This window comes from Acinonyx jubatus, chromosome A1 (assembly GCF_027475565.1).
Source record: "Acinonyx jubatus isolate Ajub_Pintada_27869175 chromosome A1, VMU_Ajub_asm_v1.0, whole genome shotgun sequence".
In the NCBI taxonomy this organism is placed as follows: Eukaryota; Metazoa; Chordata; class Mammalia; order Carnivora; family Felidae; genus Acinonyx; species Acinonyx jubatus.
In genome coordinates this window covers 208,027,726-208,043,265 of record NC_069380.1, presented here as the reverse complement: position 1 = coordinate 208,043,265, position 15,540 = coordinate 208,027,726, and the positions used below count along the sequence as shown (strand labels likewise).

The 15,540-nt window shown below is 38.9% G+C and overlaps 1 protein-coding gene across 2 annotated transcripts in view; it reads left to right on the top strand.

The window, feature by feature from the left end:
* The window catches only part of SPEF2 (sperm flagellar 2), a 180,404-nt gene that overhangs the window by 54,568 nt on the left and 110,296 nt on the right, over positions 1-15,540 (top strand). For both annotated transcript variants that reach the window (XM_027075275.2, XM_053201534.1), the window contains 4 exons: positions 10,188-10,407; positions 11,923-12,077; positions 13,740-13,815; positions 15,177-15,238. In XM_027075275.2, coding sequence (XP_026931076.2) covers positions 10,188-10,407; positions 11,923-12,077; positions 13,740-13,815; positions 15,177-15,238 — 513 coding nt within the window. The remainder of the gene's footprint in view (positions 1-10,187; positions 10,408-11,922; positions 12,078-13,739; positions 13,816-15,176; positions 15,239-15,540) is intronic.

Below are 15,540 nucleotides of genomic sequence, written 5' to 3'. Positions count from 1 at the left end.
ACTAAGGAATGAACTTTACTGTTTTTATAAGGACAGCTACCACCACCAGAATTGTTTTATGTTCCTGGTATAGTGGATCTCTCTGATATAAAGTCCAGTGTGATACCGTCTTAAGGGCATTTGAGGTCAGGTGAAATGCAAGCCTTAGAGTCTCCATGTATTTTAGCTCCAGGAAATTGTGCTTTGAAAAACATTGGGCTAGACACACAGCTACTGTAATTCCCAGTGTGCCATGTTTAAAACCTTGGAAGGGCCATGGTGACTTGCCAGAGCAGAGAATGGAGCCAGGAGTAGGAACCTTCCATTTTGTGGTAAATTAGCTACCCTTCCGCTGATGCCCTCAGTGAATCACTTTGAATGTGTCTGAAAACAGAATGCTAAGTAGAAGCCCCTGTCTGTTCTTTACATTTGATTTGTCACTCACTTTCAGCAGCACTGAAATGTAAGTTTTTAGAATAGAGGATGTCTCAGAATGACTTAGTCTCAGTTACCCCTACTAATCAAACTGACAGGACAAAGTATCAGTCCAATGATTCTGGCTGCCTAATACATAAGTAAGTAATTGGAGTTCAAAGTTTTATGAAAAGAAGCCTCTGTCACTGTTTGCAAGTGCTGAGCATTCCGAACTTCTAGAATTGTTACCAGCTGGAATGGGTGGATTGCATAGTGAGGTACCAGGCGCCCTTCAGTGTGGGCAGTGGGCAGTGTGGGTCAGCTTTGACAGTGACCTTCATCACATGCTAGGTAATTGACCATGACCAATTTGAATTTCCCTCTAAAAATAAGTACAAGGTTGGGGCGCCTGGGTGGTTCAGTCAGTTAAGCATCTGACTTTGGCTCGGGTCATGACCTCGCAGTTTGTGAGTTTGAGCCCCTCAATGGGGTCATCACTGACAGTGCAGTGTGGAGCCTGCTTGGGATTCTCGCTCTCTCCCCCTCTCTCTGTGCCCCTCCCCCGCTTGTGCTCACTCTCTCTCGCTCTCTCAAAATAAATAAACTTAAAAAAAAAAAAAAAGAAGTACAAGGTCTGTTGCCCTAGGTCGTCTTTTGTGAAAGACTAGAATTAAACACACCTGTTCCCATAATAACAGATCAGGACAGATTGGGGAAGGCTACTGCTGGGACAGAAATGATCAGATTTCTGACTGAAAGCCATTATTTGATTAAGACCAGTTCTTCAGATAGCCTGATGAATTGGAATTAACCGTGAGATTGGTTGATAGATAGGCATTGACTACTCTCAGTTCTGCTTCTGGTGAGAACATTCTTTAGCTCAGCATGGCAGGGGAAGTAGAGTTAACTTCTTCCGTTCCCTTGTTACCATGAGCCATATTTGTATTTCCTGGTGGTAGATAATGGTGTGGCCCAGGCTGAGCACTCCAGCACAGAGCGGGGTGGAGGCGTACCTTCTCTCTGGAGGTGCATCCACCCTGCCAAAGTCAGTGTGAGGTATACATTCTCACCTCCCTGGCTTCTCTGGAATCTGAAGGCCAGATGTTTTGACAAGAAGATATGGTCAGGAAGCCAGTAATCCTCAGACCTGACTGGAAGTCAGGTGACTTAGAAAGCTGCCAAGCTCACTAAAGTCATCTTTTCAACTTGTTTTGAGACCTTTAATCTGGGCCCCTAGTTAGAGCCCATTCCATGACAGCTCCTGGATGAGAAGCCAGAATTCAGTTGCACATCAGCCAACTGCTATGTCCTCTCTTCCTCCTTGTCAAAAGCAGTGTAAGACAGAATCAATCCTATCTATTGGAACCTGGCTATCAAACAAATACCAGACAGTAGTCAAGAAACCCTATAGCGCTACCAAGTTGCATGAGCAGAACTCCCCATCAGACAAGATATCCAACTACCCTTTCTGTTTCTCCAGAGACTTCTGGCTCATTGTCAGGAATTTTTTAATGTAAATTACAAATTTAGGCAGTTCCTCTAGATTCCCTCAGGATTTTGGGGGTGGGTTGGAGGAGAGAAGGCTTAGGAAGGGGAGACAAAAAATAGAGCCTTTGAGAGCTACAAAGTTTTGCCTTAGTACTTTCCTGTGGATTATGGCTTTTTTGCTGAGTGCCAGATTTCCCAAGCACAGTAACTGGAATATAGCCACTCGACTTTCCATGCTGCCATAGTAGTAAATGTGCTTCTCTGAAGTCTGATTCTCTTTGGTCAGAGATAGGACAGATCCAGACAAGAGGTTAGCCAGGAGAGCCGGTGCCAGGGGTTGAATTCTTAGAGCGAGAACTAAGATGGTCAGGAGAAATTTACCTGAAGTAGCTGAAAACAGGAAGAGGCAGCGTAGGCTCAAGCCAAGTCCTTTGAATACGCCAGTGATCAAAGCTGAGATTGGGTGAAAACCAGACTAGAAAGTGAAAACAAGGGTGGCAAGCTGGAAGCTAGACAGAAATGGAACAGAACAGGACTCAGCTTAAAGGCCTGGAAACAAAGTAAGGATGCAGTAGGCAGTTGCCTACACCTTTTTTATTTTCTGCCTGGCAGGGGTACATGGTGGGGTCAACGTAATTTAGCAGACCCACGATAAATATCCAGTTAGTGATATGAAATGAACCAGGTCACAAGCAGTTTGCCATAGAGCAGCTCTTACCTACCCATTTACACAGGCTGCTTTTACCTACTCCAGGGCCCTGATAAATCTCTGATAGAGCTTCTTCCAAAGTCCCAAATTTATAAGTTATTTAAATTTGAGTGTTGTGTGCTGTGTAAAAAATGAATGCCATGATTTAATGGAGAGACTCACTCAAAATCATACTGCCAGCCATTACTTCTAGAAATGCTTCCAGGATTAGCTAAATTCATACATGGTGTGTGGATTCTTGCTAACTTCTGTCTGTGAGGATGACACTTTCTGATCTTGTTCCTAGATTTTGGGTTGTGTTGTGTTTAAGTCATCTTTGTACTTAATCAGAATTACTAAAACTTAATATCCATGTATTCACTCATTTATTCAGTTCATATATATTCAGCCTATACTACTGATTGATTGACTCATTAATTCAGTCAATAAATATTACTACTTATTACGTGCAGGCACTGTTCTACTGGGGATGTAAAGTTGATCAAGATAGAGATCTTCCCCTCTGGTGCTCACAGTTCAGTGGAGATGAGAGAAAACATTCCAGAGTATAATAAGTGTAGATAAGCACAGGAGGTTATTGGGGACCCAATGGAAGGGGTGAGTTTCAGTATGAGTAAAATCATTTCAGGTATCACAGATTGTCGTCTCTTCCTCACTTCTTGCAGAGTGGTGTGCAGGAGAAAGCCAGCCATAGTAGATGCAAGATTAAGGCAGCTCGAATGTCTGTATGATGATGTTGTGGTGCATCAGCTATACTCTGAAAGGTGCATAGCCTCATTTTGCGGAGTTACTGCCTGTGGTGTTTCTTGAAGTCAGTTTATCAGAAGCTTCTACCTTAAGCCCTTTGGCCACTGTACCAAGATAGTCTGTCTGTTGATGTGTTTTATTATATATAGATTAAAAGATTGCATTTCAGGAAATCCAAGGACACTAGCAGGTGTCAAAAACACTGTAAGTGTTGAATTCCCTAAGAAGTTCTTTCTCTCTCTTAGGAGAAAAGGCATTTGTCTTGTTTTTTGAAGGCATCAGTAATTGAATTGCAAGACACTTAGAGCCTACTAAACTAGGATCTGGGGCACCTCAGGCCACACAGATGTTGGTGACTTCTAACAATCTGTGAAAACAAACACTGGGGAGGTCACTGTGTGTGCTTTCAGACTAGGACCGCCACTCTACAAATGCCACAATTGGATGTCACTAGTAAATATCACTGGCATAATCCAGTGTTGTTTGTTGAATGTTGTGCTAGCGGCACTCAGATTTTACGAATTGATGAATACCTCCCAAGGCCCAGATTCTAGTTATCTAAGTTGATCAAAGCAAACCATGTCTGCCCCCTTTTAAAAGCATAGATAAGGAAGCTCTATTCCTAACTTGGATCTTTGGAAGTGGCAAGACATGAGAATGAGGTGCTTTTGCTTTAGTCCAAGGGTGATCATGTGAACAGAAGTAAACAATTTGCTGAGAAAACCATGCAGCTCCACCAGCATCATCATTTAACCATTTGGACAATGTGACAGTCAAGGAGGGAATCTAATGAATGGAACACATGGAAGATCTCAAGCTTGCCCTTGAAATGTACACTTCAGCCTACATTCAAGCACACCGATCCTGAGCAGATGCTGTCTGTAAATGCTCATGTTGCTTTTAGCCATGTTTAATAATGGGGATGAAAAATAATGACACATCAAGGCATAGGAAACAAAAAAAAGATATGACAGACTGGAAGTAACCAGAATCAGAAGTCTAGGAAACCATGAGGTACCTACAACGTGATACAGACAACCATGTGAGTGTGAGTGGGGATCCAGGCTGGAAAGCAGTGTTAGGTCCATGTCATTTATGAAGATAGGAAGAATAGGTGGATAGTGTGGTCCCAGGGATTCAGAATTCAGTCTCTGAAAAGGTCAATGTTGATCAGTTAATGAAACCAGTGCTGGTAAATAGGTTGTGACTTTCGACCAAGGGCAGGGGCTATTTACTTCTGTTGTAATTTCATGGTCTCTGTGTATAGGTAGATAAGAATTTATAGGGGGAGGTGGACCTAGGTTTTGGTGGCTCTTGAGTCTTGTACCTTCTCAAGTATGCATACTGATGTTATTTATAGAGGAACAATAAAAATATTAATATTAAAATAAAGACATCTTAATTATACACACACACACATACACACACACATGTACATACATATGACAGTTTCCATTAATCAAGTGCTAGAATCATGGAGCACATCTACATAGGAAAAGTGTCTCCTTAAAACAATACTTTGTACCAGGTGATACTTACCTGGCATTGCCCACGCTGGGCTGAGTCTTGAAACTAATTGTCAGATATCTATTCATAATAATACCCAAAGGAGTAAGAACTATACATTCTATTATATAATTTTTCTCTGATAAAATTTTATTATATAGTTAACATAATTATATAAAACAAACCATGTGAAATAGGGATATGGTAAAAAAAATCTAGCTCCTCTTCACTAACGAACTAGAAAATCTCTAGCTCATTGTCGTTAAACTAGTAATCTTCATTCTGGTCTGAGTTTCCCTTTTTCCAGTTCTTCTGACCTCCTCTTCACTCATCATGTTCTTGTTCTAACCTGAGATGGTTACTTTGACTTACCCTTTATCTTTGGTCTTTACTTAAAAATTTTATCAACTCTATTTTTAAGATGAGTCTTCAAAATGAGTTCCACCAAATCCTTGAGCCCCTTACCTCCATGGGTCAAGCTTCAGACCTTTTCCTAACCTAAGCATTCAGGTCTCTGTATGGTGAACATTCTATCCCATTGTGTTGGGCCACATTCTACAACTAATTCAGCAATGGAACAGGGCTTTATTCTGATCCTTTTGTGAGGAAGCACACCTCTCTGATTGGGGTGCAAGCGGCATGTAATTTCTCCCATTGGGCAGAAACTTCCTGTTATGTGCCTCCAGCAGGAGCCTGAGAACTTCTTAGTTAAGTTTTGAAACTGCACGGTGACATAGACTACTCACATAAGAATTTCATTCAATCTTTACAGCAACTGTGTGAGATAGATATTATCACACAAAGATGAGGCAATTGTCAAGAGTACAAAGCAAGTAAGTAGCAGAACTATTCTGGGGATCCAGGTCATCTGATTTCAGTCCCAGACTGGTTCCTTTAGGACAGATTAAATGCACCGCACAAAATCATTAGAACGTTAGAAACTTTCCACCTAAAATTGGCCTTGGACTTAAAGCCTTTTTAGCTCAAAGTAATGTAATTTCTGTTTTTTTAACTTTTTTTGTTAATGTTTATTTTTGAGAGAGACAGAGACAAAGCATGAGCGGGGGATGGATGGAGAGAGAGGGAGCCACAGAATCCAAAGCAGGCTCCAGTCTCTGAGCTGTCAACAAGAGCCTGGAGCGGGGCTCCAACTCACGAACCGTGAGATCATGACCTGAACCGAAGTCGGACATTCAACCCACCTAGCCACCCAGGCGCCCCTCTGGTTTATTTATTAATTTGGTTTACTTCTGACTGGCCACATTACATAAAATAATTATCACGTCTAATTAGAAGTATAAGTGATTCCAATGAATGAAAGCAGAAGCAAGCAATAAATTCCAATTCAATGATTATGAAAAGCAATTCAGTATTTAGCTAATTTTGAATAATGCATATAATTACTGTGTACAGAATTATTAGAAAAACTAAAACAAAGTAAATTTTACAAATAAAGGATAGTTTGTTTAGAAGTAACAGATATGATTATATTGAGATAGTAATAAATTCCACCATTTTTAAAGGAAAACCTATTGTGAATACTGTGGGGGATTTTTGTTTATTTGTTTCAAAAAGCATTTCCTTATCTCAGAATGTTGTCATAACAGAAATTCTATCCCCAAACCAAGCAAGCCATGTATAGCATTTATGAAATATATATATATATATATATATATAATTTTTCCTTTTGTTTTTTGCTTTTCAATTGTGTGTAAGTAGGGGCGCCTGGGTGGCTCGGTTGGGTAAGTGTCCAACGTGGGCTCAGGTCATGAGCTCATGGTTCGTGGGTTCAAGCCCCTCCTTGGGCTCTGTGCTGATAGCTCGGAGCCTGGAGCCAGCTTTGGATTCTGTGTCTCCCTCTCTCTCTCTCTCTCTCTCTCTCTCTCTCTCTCTCTCTCTGCCCACCCACCACTCACACTCTGTCTCTCTCTTAAAAATAAGTAAGCATTAAAAATTTTTTAGGGGCGCCTGTGTGGCTCAGTCAGTTAAGCGGCCGACTTCGACTCAGGTCATGATCTCGCGGTCCATGAGTTTGAGCCCCATGTCGGGCTCTGTGCTGACAGCTCAGAGCCTGGAGCCTGTTTCAGATTCTGTGTCTCCCTCTCTCTGACCCTCCCCTGTTCGTGCTCAGTCTCCCCCTGTCTCAAAAATAAACAAAACATTAAAAAAAAAATTAAAAAAAATTTTTTTAATTTTGTGTAAGTATGTTTATGGAGTGCAGATGTGTAGAATATTTTATTTTTATATAACCAAATTTATCAGCCTTTTCTTTTCTGGCTTTCATGCTTAGAAAGACCATCATGGAACATGTAAATGTTCATGCAGATTTTGGTGCCTTCATGATTTCTTGGTTTCAGAATCTATTTTCATGAAAAAATATAAGACTATCCAACTTTATTATTTTCAAATATGTGGCCAGTTATTTCAGTACCTGTTATGAAATAATGTACTTCTCTGCTACTATGAAATATAAATCTTATTAAGTACTGAATTCCTGCATATACTTAGATCTATTTATAGAATTTATATTTTTGTGCACTGAAAAAACCCATTTCTTTCTGAAACTCATTTTTTTATTAGTGTATTCTTTTTTAATGTTTATTTATTTATTTTGTGAGAGAGAGAGCAAACATGAGTGGGGAGGGGCAGAGAGAGGGAGACAGAGAAGCCCAAGCAAGCTCCACGCTGTCAGTGCAGAGCCTAATATGGGGCTCAATCTCACAAACTGTGAGATCATGACCTACACTGAAATCAAGAGTCAGATGCTCAGCTGACTGAGACATCCAGGGGCCCTCATTACTGTATTATTAACAAGTACTTAATATATGGTAAGGTACACCCCCTTTTACTTTCTTAAGTTTTTTAAATAAATATTTTTATCCATTGTATTTCTTCTTTTGCCTTAGTTTTAGACTCATTGGTCATATGACACTAGCACTTTTGTTGTTATTATATTCAATCAGATTAATCGGTAAGAATTAAATAGTTTATAGATTTGAAACTTAAAAAAATTTTTTTTATTGTTTATTTTTGACAGAGAGACAGAGCATGAATGGGGGAGGTGCAGAGAGAGAGGGAGACATAGAATCTGAAGCAGACTCCAGGCTCTGAGGTGTCAGCACAGAGCCCCACGTGGGGCTCGAACTTACAGACCGCAAGATCATGACCTGAGCTGAAGTTGGATGCTCAACTGACTGAGCCACCCAGGCGCCCCATGAAGCTTTTTTAAAATGTTTTATTTATTTTTGAGAGAGAGAGAGAGACAGAGCACAAGCAAGGGAGGGGCAGAGAGAGAAAGAGAGGGAGACACAGAATCTGAAGCAGGCCCCAGGCTCTGAGCTGTCAGCCTGATGCGGGGCTCGAACGCATGAACTGAGAGATCATGACCTGTGCAGAAGCCAGACACTTAACCACCTAAGCCACCCAAGCGCCCCTATAGATTTACCCTTTTAAACTTACCCTTTAATGAAATTATTTTTCCTTATACCCCTCAGTGAAGTTTGAGGCTCCCTATTTCTTTGTTCATTCCAATGATTTTGTGAAAGTTTTTAATTGTAAGCAGAAAAGAAAAAAGTTGACTCTTGCTGAGGAAGCAGGAAAACAGTTATTCCAAATATGTTAGGTAGTTCAGTTAATCAGCAGGTGGGCTGGAGAACCAGGTTCAAGGGTAATCTTCCAAAGAAAATTATCAGACCCACCAAAGCAAGATCTGTTGAGAAACCTGTTACCACTGCCACCATCATGGGGACTCGTAGTTCAGGTCACAGCTATCACCTCTGCACTAGGAATTCAAGTCTACAGCAGCCTCCTTTACTTCTGGAGGCACTTCCACCTCTTTCTTTATCTTAGTTGCACTGGCTAGAACTTCCAGAATCATGTGACTATTAATGATGAGTATCTTTTTCTTACTCCTGCCTTTACTGGAAAAATGTGTCACTCATTTTGGTTCACTGTTATGTATCAGTCCCTGAGAGTGTTAGAGAAGTCATCTTCAGTTCATAACACGTTAAAAGATTTGTTCTATTTCCTTTTAATTTTGTGTTTTTTTCCCTCATCAGACATGAATTTTATCAGATGTTTCTTGCTTAAATGATCATACGCTTTTTAAAAAAAAAAAATTTAACCTATGAATGTAATACAGTAATGGGTTTAAAATCTCTTGTTTCTTTCCTATTATGTCACAAAACTGATACTTGCTCTTCTACATCTTTGTTCAGAACTAGAAGCAATTTCTTTATCACCATTAGTCTGGACAAGTCCTGGAAATATTAATAAAAATATCTTGATGGTTTTACTCTGTATCCATTTCCATTTTTATGAGTTCCCTCCTCATTTTTATATGAAATTACTTTTTCCTGTTTTAGTGTTTACTTTGTTTCCCTTCTTTTTTATTTTAGATCAGGCGTTTTATGGGACCGAATTTTCCTCTGAGTACAATTTGATCACATCACATATTTTTAATAAATCTATTGTTTTAATGTTCTTTTTGACATCTATCCATTTAATTTCCCCTTTAAGCCAAGAATTATTTTATTTTTTTATTTTCATTTTTTTTAACGTTTATTTATTTTTGAGACAGAGAGAGACAGAGTGTGAATAGGGGAGGGGCAGAGAGAGAGGGAGACACAGAATCTGAAACAGGCTCCAGGCTCTGAGCTGTCAGCACAGAGCCCGACGCGGGGCTCGAACTCACAGACCGCGAGATCATGACCTGAGCTGAAGTCGGACGCTTAACCGACTGAGCCATTCAGGCGCCCCCCAAGAATTATTTTAAAAGAATTCTTTTAATTTTTAAGTCCTTCTATGTCTCATATCTTCCAAAAACTGATTTCTAGTTTTATCGCATAGAGGTAGAGAATGTGGTCTGTAGTTTGTTTTCATTTCAGCAAGAAACCTGAAGAAACCAGGAGTCAAATGTAGTAGATTCATACTGGGCATGAATGTTCTCTTTTATCTTTCTTTAAAATATTTTAAAGTAAGCTTAGTATTTGCATAAGATAGCAGATAAACTATTATTCTTTTTTTGTTTACTGATGGCAGCATCGATTTAAGCGTCTTTTACGCTCAACCTGGGTTACAGTTTGTCTCAATTAACCCAATATGCCTACTTTCATAAACTGTTAAGGATGTTTGAGTTTTTTCTTTTTTACTTTAACGTAGGAAGTTCTTTTCTGCTCTCCTATATGAATGCATTATGTTATTACTTATTTATGGAAAATAATTATTTAAAGTATTACATCCTTTGTTTGCTATAATTTGGGCTTATTTTTGATACAACTTTTTTGTATGGCTAAATTCCACTTTTAATAATATCTTTTTTGTTCGTTTCATTGTTATTTTGTAGAACATGGTTGGGGAGTGGGCCTTGCCAGAAGAAATGGTTGAGAATTTACCACCCTCCAACAACAACATATTGGGTCATGTGATTCACAGATTAATTGAAAAATCTCATCCTCCTCAAGTCAAAGCAACAATACCAGAATTACCTTCATTTGCTATTAAAGGGTGCTTATTGGGGAAAACATTTAGTGGAAAAACTACTGCTCTGAAGGCTCTACAAAAAGGTAGAATTTCCTTTTTCTTTTTTTCCCCCTGCTTATTGGATTCTGTCTACATTGACTGTAGCTTCAAATGACTGTGTCTGTAGACAACATACATAAGAATCTGCTGCTACAGTGAGAAACTCTGTCATCATCAAAAATTTTATAGTAGACTGATCATATAATTACTTGTCCAAGGCAGACACTTTTAAGATTTTAGAGTCATAAACTGGGACTGTCCCAAGCAAACCTGGATATATGGATATGTTATATACTGATAGTACATAGTGTAGAGAAATACCAATTGTAAACTTTTCCTCGTAGATTTTATTTACCTACCAATGAAGGAGGAAATTAATAATTTGTAACAAATACAAAAGAAATCTGCTTAAAATTATAAATGTTTTAATTCTTCACATCGGTTGAGTTCTGTCTTTTTAACGAGGCTTTGGCTTTTTCTGTTGAAGTCTGTTCAGCTAAAAGCATAGGTTACCACTGGTTTAGTTCACTTTTATTCAATTACACTAATTTTTTGCTGTTTTTACTACAAAACTCAAAATTTACAGACTAGTCCATGTTAAACTATTCTAATGCAGAGAAAGGTGAGGTAGATCATTATTGAAATGTTGAAAGTACCTCCTTAAAAAGAAGCTTGACAAAAGCACAATGAGATATTACTTCACACCACTAAGATGGGTACAATAAAAAAAAAAAAGGAAAATAACAAGTGTTAGTGAGGAAGAGTTGCTTGGAACCCTCATACATTGCTGGTGGGAATATAAAATGGTGTAGCCACTATGGAAAGCAGTTTGGTGGTTCCTCAATAAATTAAACAAAGAATTACCATATGATCCCAACAATTCCACTATGGAATGTATACCCCAAAGGATCGAAAACAGGTGCTCAAAATAAATCTTATGCAGGAATATTCATAGCAGCACTATTAAAAATAGTCAAAAGGTGCGAAAAAAATCCAAATGTCACCTGATGAATGGATAACAAAAATAGTATATCTACACAATGAAATATTATTTCTCAGCCATAAAAAAGGAGTGAGTACTACTAATACATGCTACAACATGAATGAACCTTGAAAACATGATGCTAAATGAAAGAAATGAGACACAAAAGGCCATATACTGTATGATTGCATTGATATGAAATATCCAGAATAGGCAAACCCATAAAGACAGAAGGCAATTTACTGGTTGCGGGCACAGGAATAAGAGAGATACAGAGTGACTGCTTAGTGGGTACCAGGTTTCCTCTTTGGGTGATGAAAATTTTTTGGAATGAGATAGTGGTGATTGTTAGACATGTAAATGGCCTAAACACTTCTGAGGTGTATCTTTTACCATAGTTAAAATGGTTAAATTTATATTAATTGAATTTTACCACAATAAAAAAATAAGCAGCTTGATCCAAAAGACAATTCTAGGGAGTCCAAAAGACAGTATTATGGGGTGAAGCCAGCACAGAAGGATAATTATGTCAATTTCCTAAAGGAAGTAATTAATAAAATTGTCTGCTGTACTTTAGACTTTCCTATTCAGGTACTTTCTATTGACACTCTTGTCCAAGAAGCCATAAAAGCATTTCATGACAACGAACAAGTCAGTGAGGCCCTACCAATTGAGAAAAAAGATGAAGAAAAGGCTCTACCAGTTCAGCAAGAGACGAGTAAAGAAAGCCAGGCAAGTGTGATTTTAGTTTTCTTTTCTGCTCCTCATATTCTAATGGAATCTAAGAGATCTTCTAGACCAGAGGTTAACAATGTTTTCTATAAAGGTCCAGAGAGAAAATATTTTAGGTTTTGCGGCCAAGAGGCAAAATCAACGTTATTGTGTGGGTGTTTATATAGCAAAAGAGAAGATTCCTCCCTCCCACTCCCCCAACATACTCCGGTTGCCTGGATGGGTCCTCCAGGGTGGTTAGTCCACTTTGCACCCAGTTACCATCAGCAGGAGACAATCTTCTGAGAAAGAGCCACAGGTTGGTAAGACTGGCAAGGGGGCAAAGGGGCTGACTTGCAAGAGGTTGGAAGTGGGTGGGGTATGAGTGTTGTGGGCAGAATTCACCAAGTTACTAGCTCTCAGAGTCATATTCCACCACTGAGACCCTGACAGTGGCCAACGGTGAAGTCTCCATCGCATAAAGACCCGTGCCAGCTTTGGATCACGGCCAAGGCAGGTGGTGGTGGGGGAATAGCAGAGAAGGGGTGGAGGGAGATACCAGACTTGGTCCCCTGGCTCACAATGCTGTTCCACAGAGGGATGCCCAGGGACTATATACAAAACAGTTGGCCAGCTGAATTTGGTCTGTGAGTAGATCTCAACCAGAGGGGTTAGTGAAGGAGGGGGAGATCTTCTTGTGGTTTACCTGCATCACATTCCCATAAATATTGCATCTTGCTACATTATTGCATGAAGATTCTAAGGCAGGAAACAGGAGAATGTGGCCCCACCTTGAGAATCATAATGTGGTCCAGCACCCTCATTTTAAAGGGGAGACAATAGAGGTCCCAAGGATAAATTGGCTTGCTTAGGGTCAGAAGGCTTATTGATGGCTAGGCTTTGAGTGGAAGCCAAGATTCTAAATCCAGTACTCTTTCCCCTACCTTATGTTGTCTCTGCAATTGAATAAACTTGCAAAGAATCTAACCCAGATCACTTGCATCGGTTGCAAAATAAATACCATTTAACCAGAAGTTATGAAAATAGCTGGGAGAAGTGTGGGCTGCCTCTTATTCTGATGATAGATAATGTACATGTTTTTTCTTTATTCCCTTATGGCTATGACTGACACCTCTAGGATTGTTCTTTCTAAAATAGTGTTTCATAAACTCTACCTCTTTCTCAGGTTTCACTGTATTTTTTTTAAAATTTTTAATGTTTGTTTATATTTAAGAGAGTTAGAGACAGAGAGTGAGCAGGAGAGGGGCAGAGAGAGAGGGAGACAGAATCTGAAGCAGGCTTCAGGCTCCGAGCTGTTAGCACAGAGCCTGACGTGGGGCTCAAACTCATGAACTGTGAGATCACGACCTGAGCCGTTGTCAGATGCTTAACCGACTGAGCCACCCAGGCACCCCTCACTGTATTTTCAAAATAGCAGTTGCTGTATTTTACATAGTAATTGAAGACCATTGGAAAGACAGAGTACACCACAGGCTACTGTGTGTTTCTATAAGAATAATCATCAATTTTACGTGTTTTTAGAAATCATTCAGTTATTCTTAATATCATTAAGGTCATAGATAAAATAGTGTGAACCTTACTTATAGAAATAAAATTTTAAATGTTATTAAAATATGATAATGTTAAGATTTCTATGTGTGTATGTATGTTTTCTCCCCAAAGGATCTACAGGATGTATCTTCAGCTTATCCAGCTTCAAATGAAGCATTGCCAGAAACAGAAGATAAAACTGTACTTAGTAAGTGAGATATCCAAACAAATCATCCATTTTTTACATTAGAGAGACAGACAGATATAGTAAGTGCACATGTATGTGAGCACAAACTTGCTTTCAGGGAAAGAAAAGGGAGACAAGGAGAGTTTTGCATAGTTGTCTACCTGGTCATTTAACAGATAGAGCAAGGTAAACACAGAAGTCCCCAACACTTGTCTATAAATAGGGATAAGAGATAAGTATTACAAAGGAATCTTTTTTTGCTCCTTCAGATAGTTGCTCAGTTTTGTTGTGCTTGTGATAACATCCAGGATAAATCCTCCCTCTCCCTGGCTTTGCAGGGAGACAGTATTTTATTGTTTCTTTTCGCCCAAGCGGATCTGGGTGAGTGGTAGGGTTGGGGCTCCCTGCACACTGCTGTGTTCTTCAATGGTTGAGGGAGGCTACGGGTCTGGTCTCTTGCATCCCTGCTGAGGAGTGGTTCCCTACCTAAAGTTAAGTTGATTTCCAGCCTTGGGCAAAGCAAATAAATAGGACCTGGCTTCCAAACCTAATGAAAAGTTACCTCACTTGGGATCTGGGTTCTAGTCTTTCAGATGCTTTTTAGAAACATTGAAGGAAACAATTTTAAGTCTTAAATATCTTTTCTAGCTGTGCTAGTGAAGGCTTGCCATATTTAATAGTTTCCTCATGTTCTAGCACACAGTTCAGATCATCCTGTGCACACGTCATTATTGCCGTCACCACTGGACCATGTGGTGAGCATGAAGCTCTCCAAGAGCAGTTGTATTTTCCATCCTTTCAAAGGGTGTAATCTGTCCCTTATTTCAGTTATGTGTTTCTTACAAGATAATTTTGGTTGATTTTTAATCTATTATAAGTATTGTATGACATATTTTATTACAAAAGTCCAGTTAATTATAAACGGACTCTGAAAACTTGTTTTTTTCCCATAGAATTCAAGTAAAAAACTCCAAAGTCTGACTTCCAGACTTTTCTACTTTGAGACATATTTGTTACCTATAACTTGATAATTCAGGAAAATGAAAATTAATGAATTATCATTTTAACAAATTTTCTTCAGAAACTTGGCTATTTTTCTGAAAAGAAAACGCAAACTGTATTAAAGTATTCCTAATGATATGAGTGAGCCATAAGGGAAGGAAGGAAGTGGAAAACACCAAGCCACACAACGGCCAGGATTTTAATGTTGTGGAACAAAGATGAAGCCTTTCTATGGTGATTCTATTACTTCTTTCCTCCGAGCATCTCAGGCATGGCTGGATCCAATAACCCATCTGTCCAAAACCATGGATGGTCACATACTAACATGGTTCTTAGTGGTAAATACTGGACTTTATTCTTAACACTTTTCCTATTGCTAGGTACTGAAACAAATAAAACTCCAAAAGCTGAAGAAGTCAAATCAAGTGATAGTTTCTCTGAAGTAAGTATTGTAATCTAATTTTGGCTACTAGTAGATTGAAGTATGTCATGATTCATAGTTTCTTGGTATGTCTTCAAATGGAATGAAATAGCAATGTACTCCTTTTTTGGTTTAAAGTAATTATTATGGTAAAATAGTAACTAAATCTGAGTTACTTAATATTCTTTATATTCTTAATATTCCTTATCCCTAAAGCAGTGGAAATTGCTATTCAGTTTTGCCAGGTAAGAAAATAAGTATGTGATTTTTTAAAATTTTAATCATATGTCAAACTTATATTTATGTGTTTTCTTTACCACTGA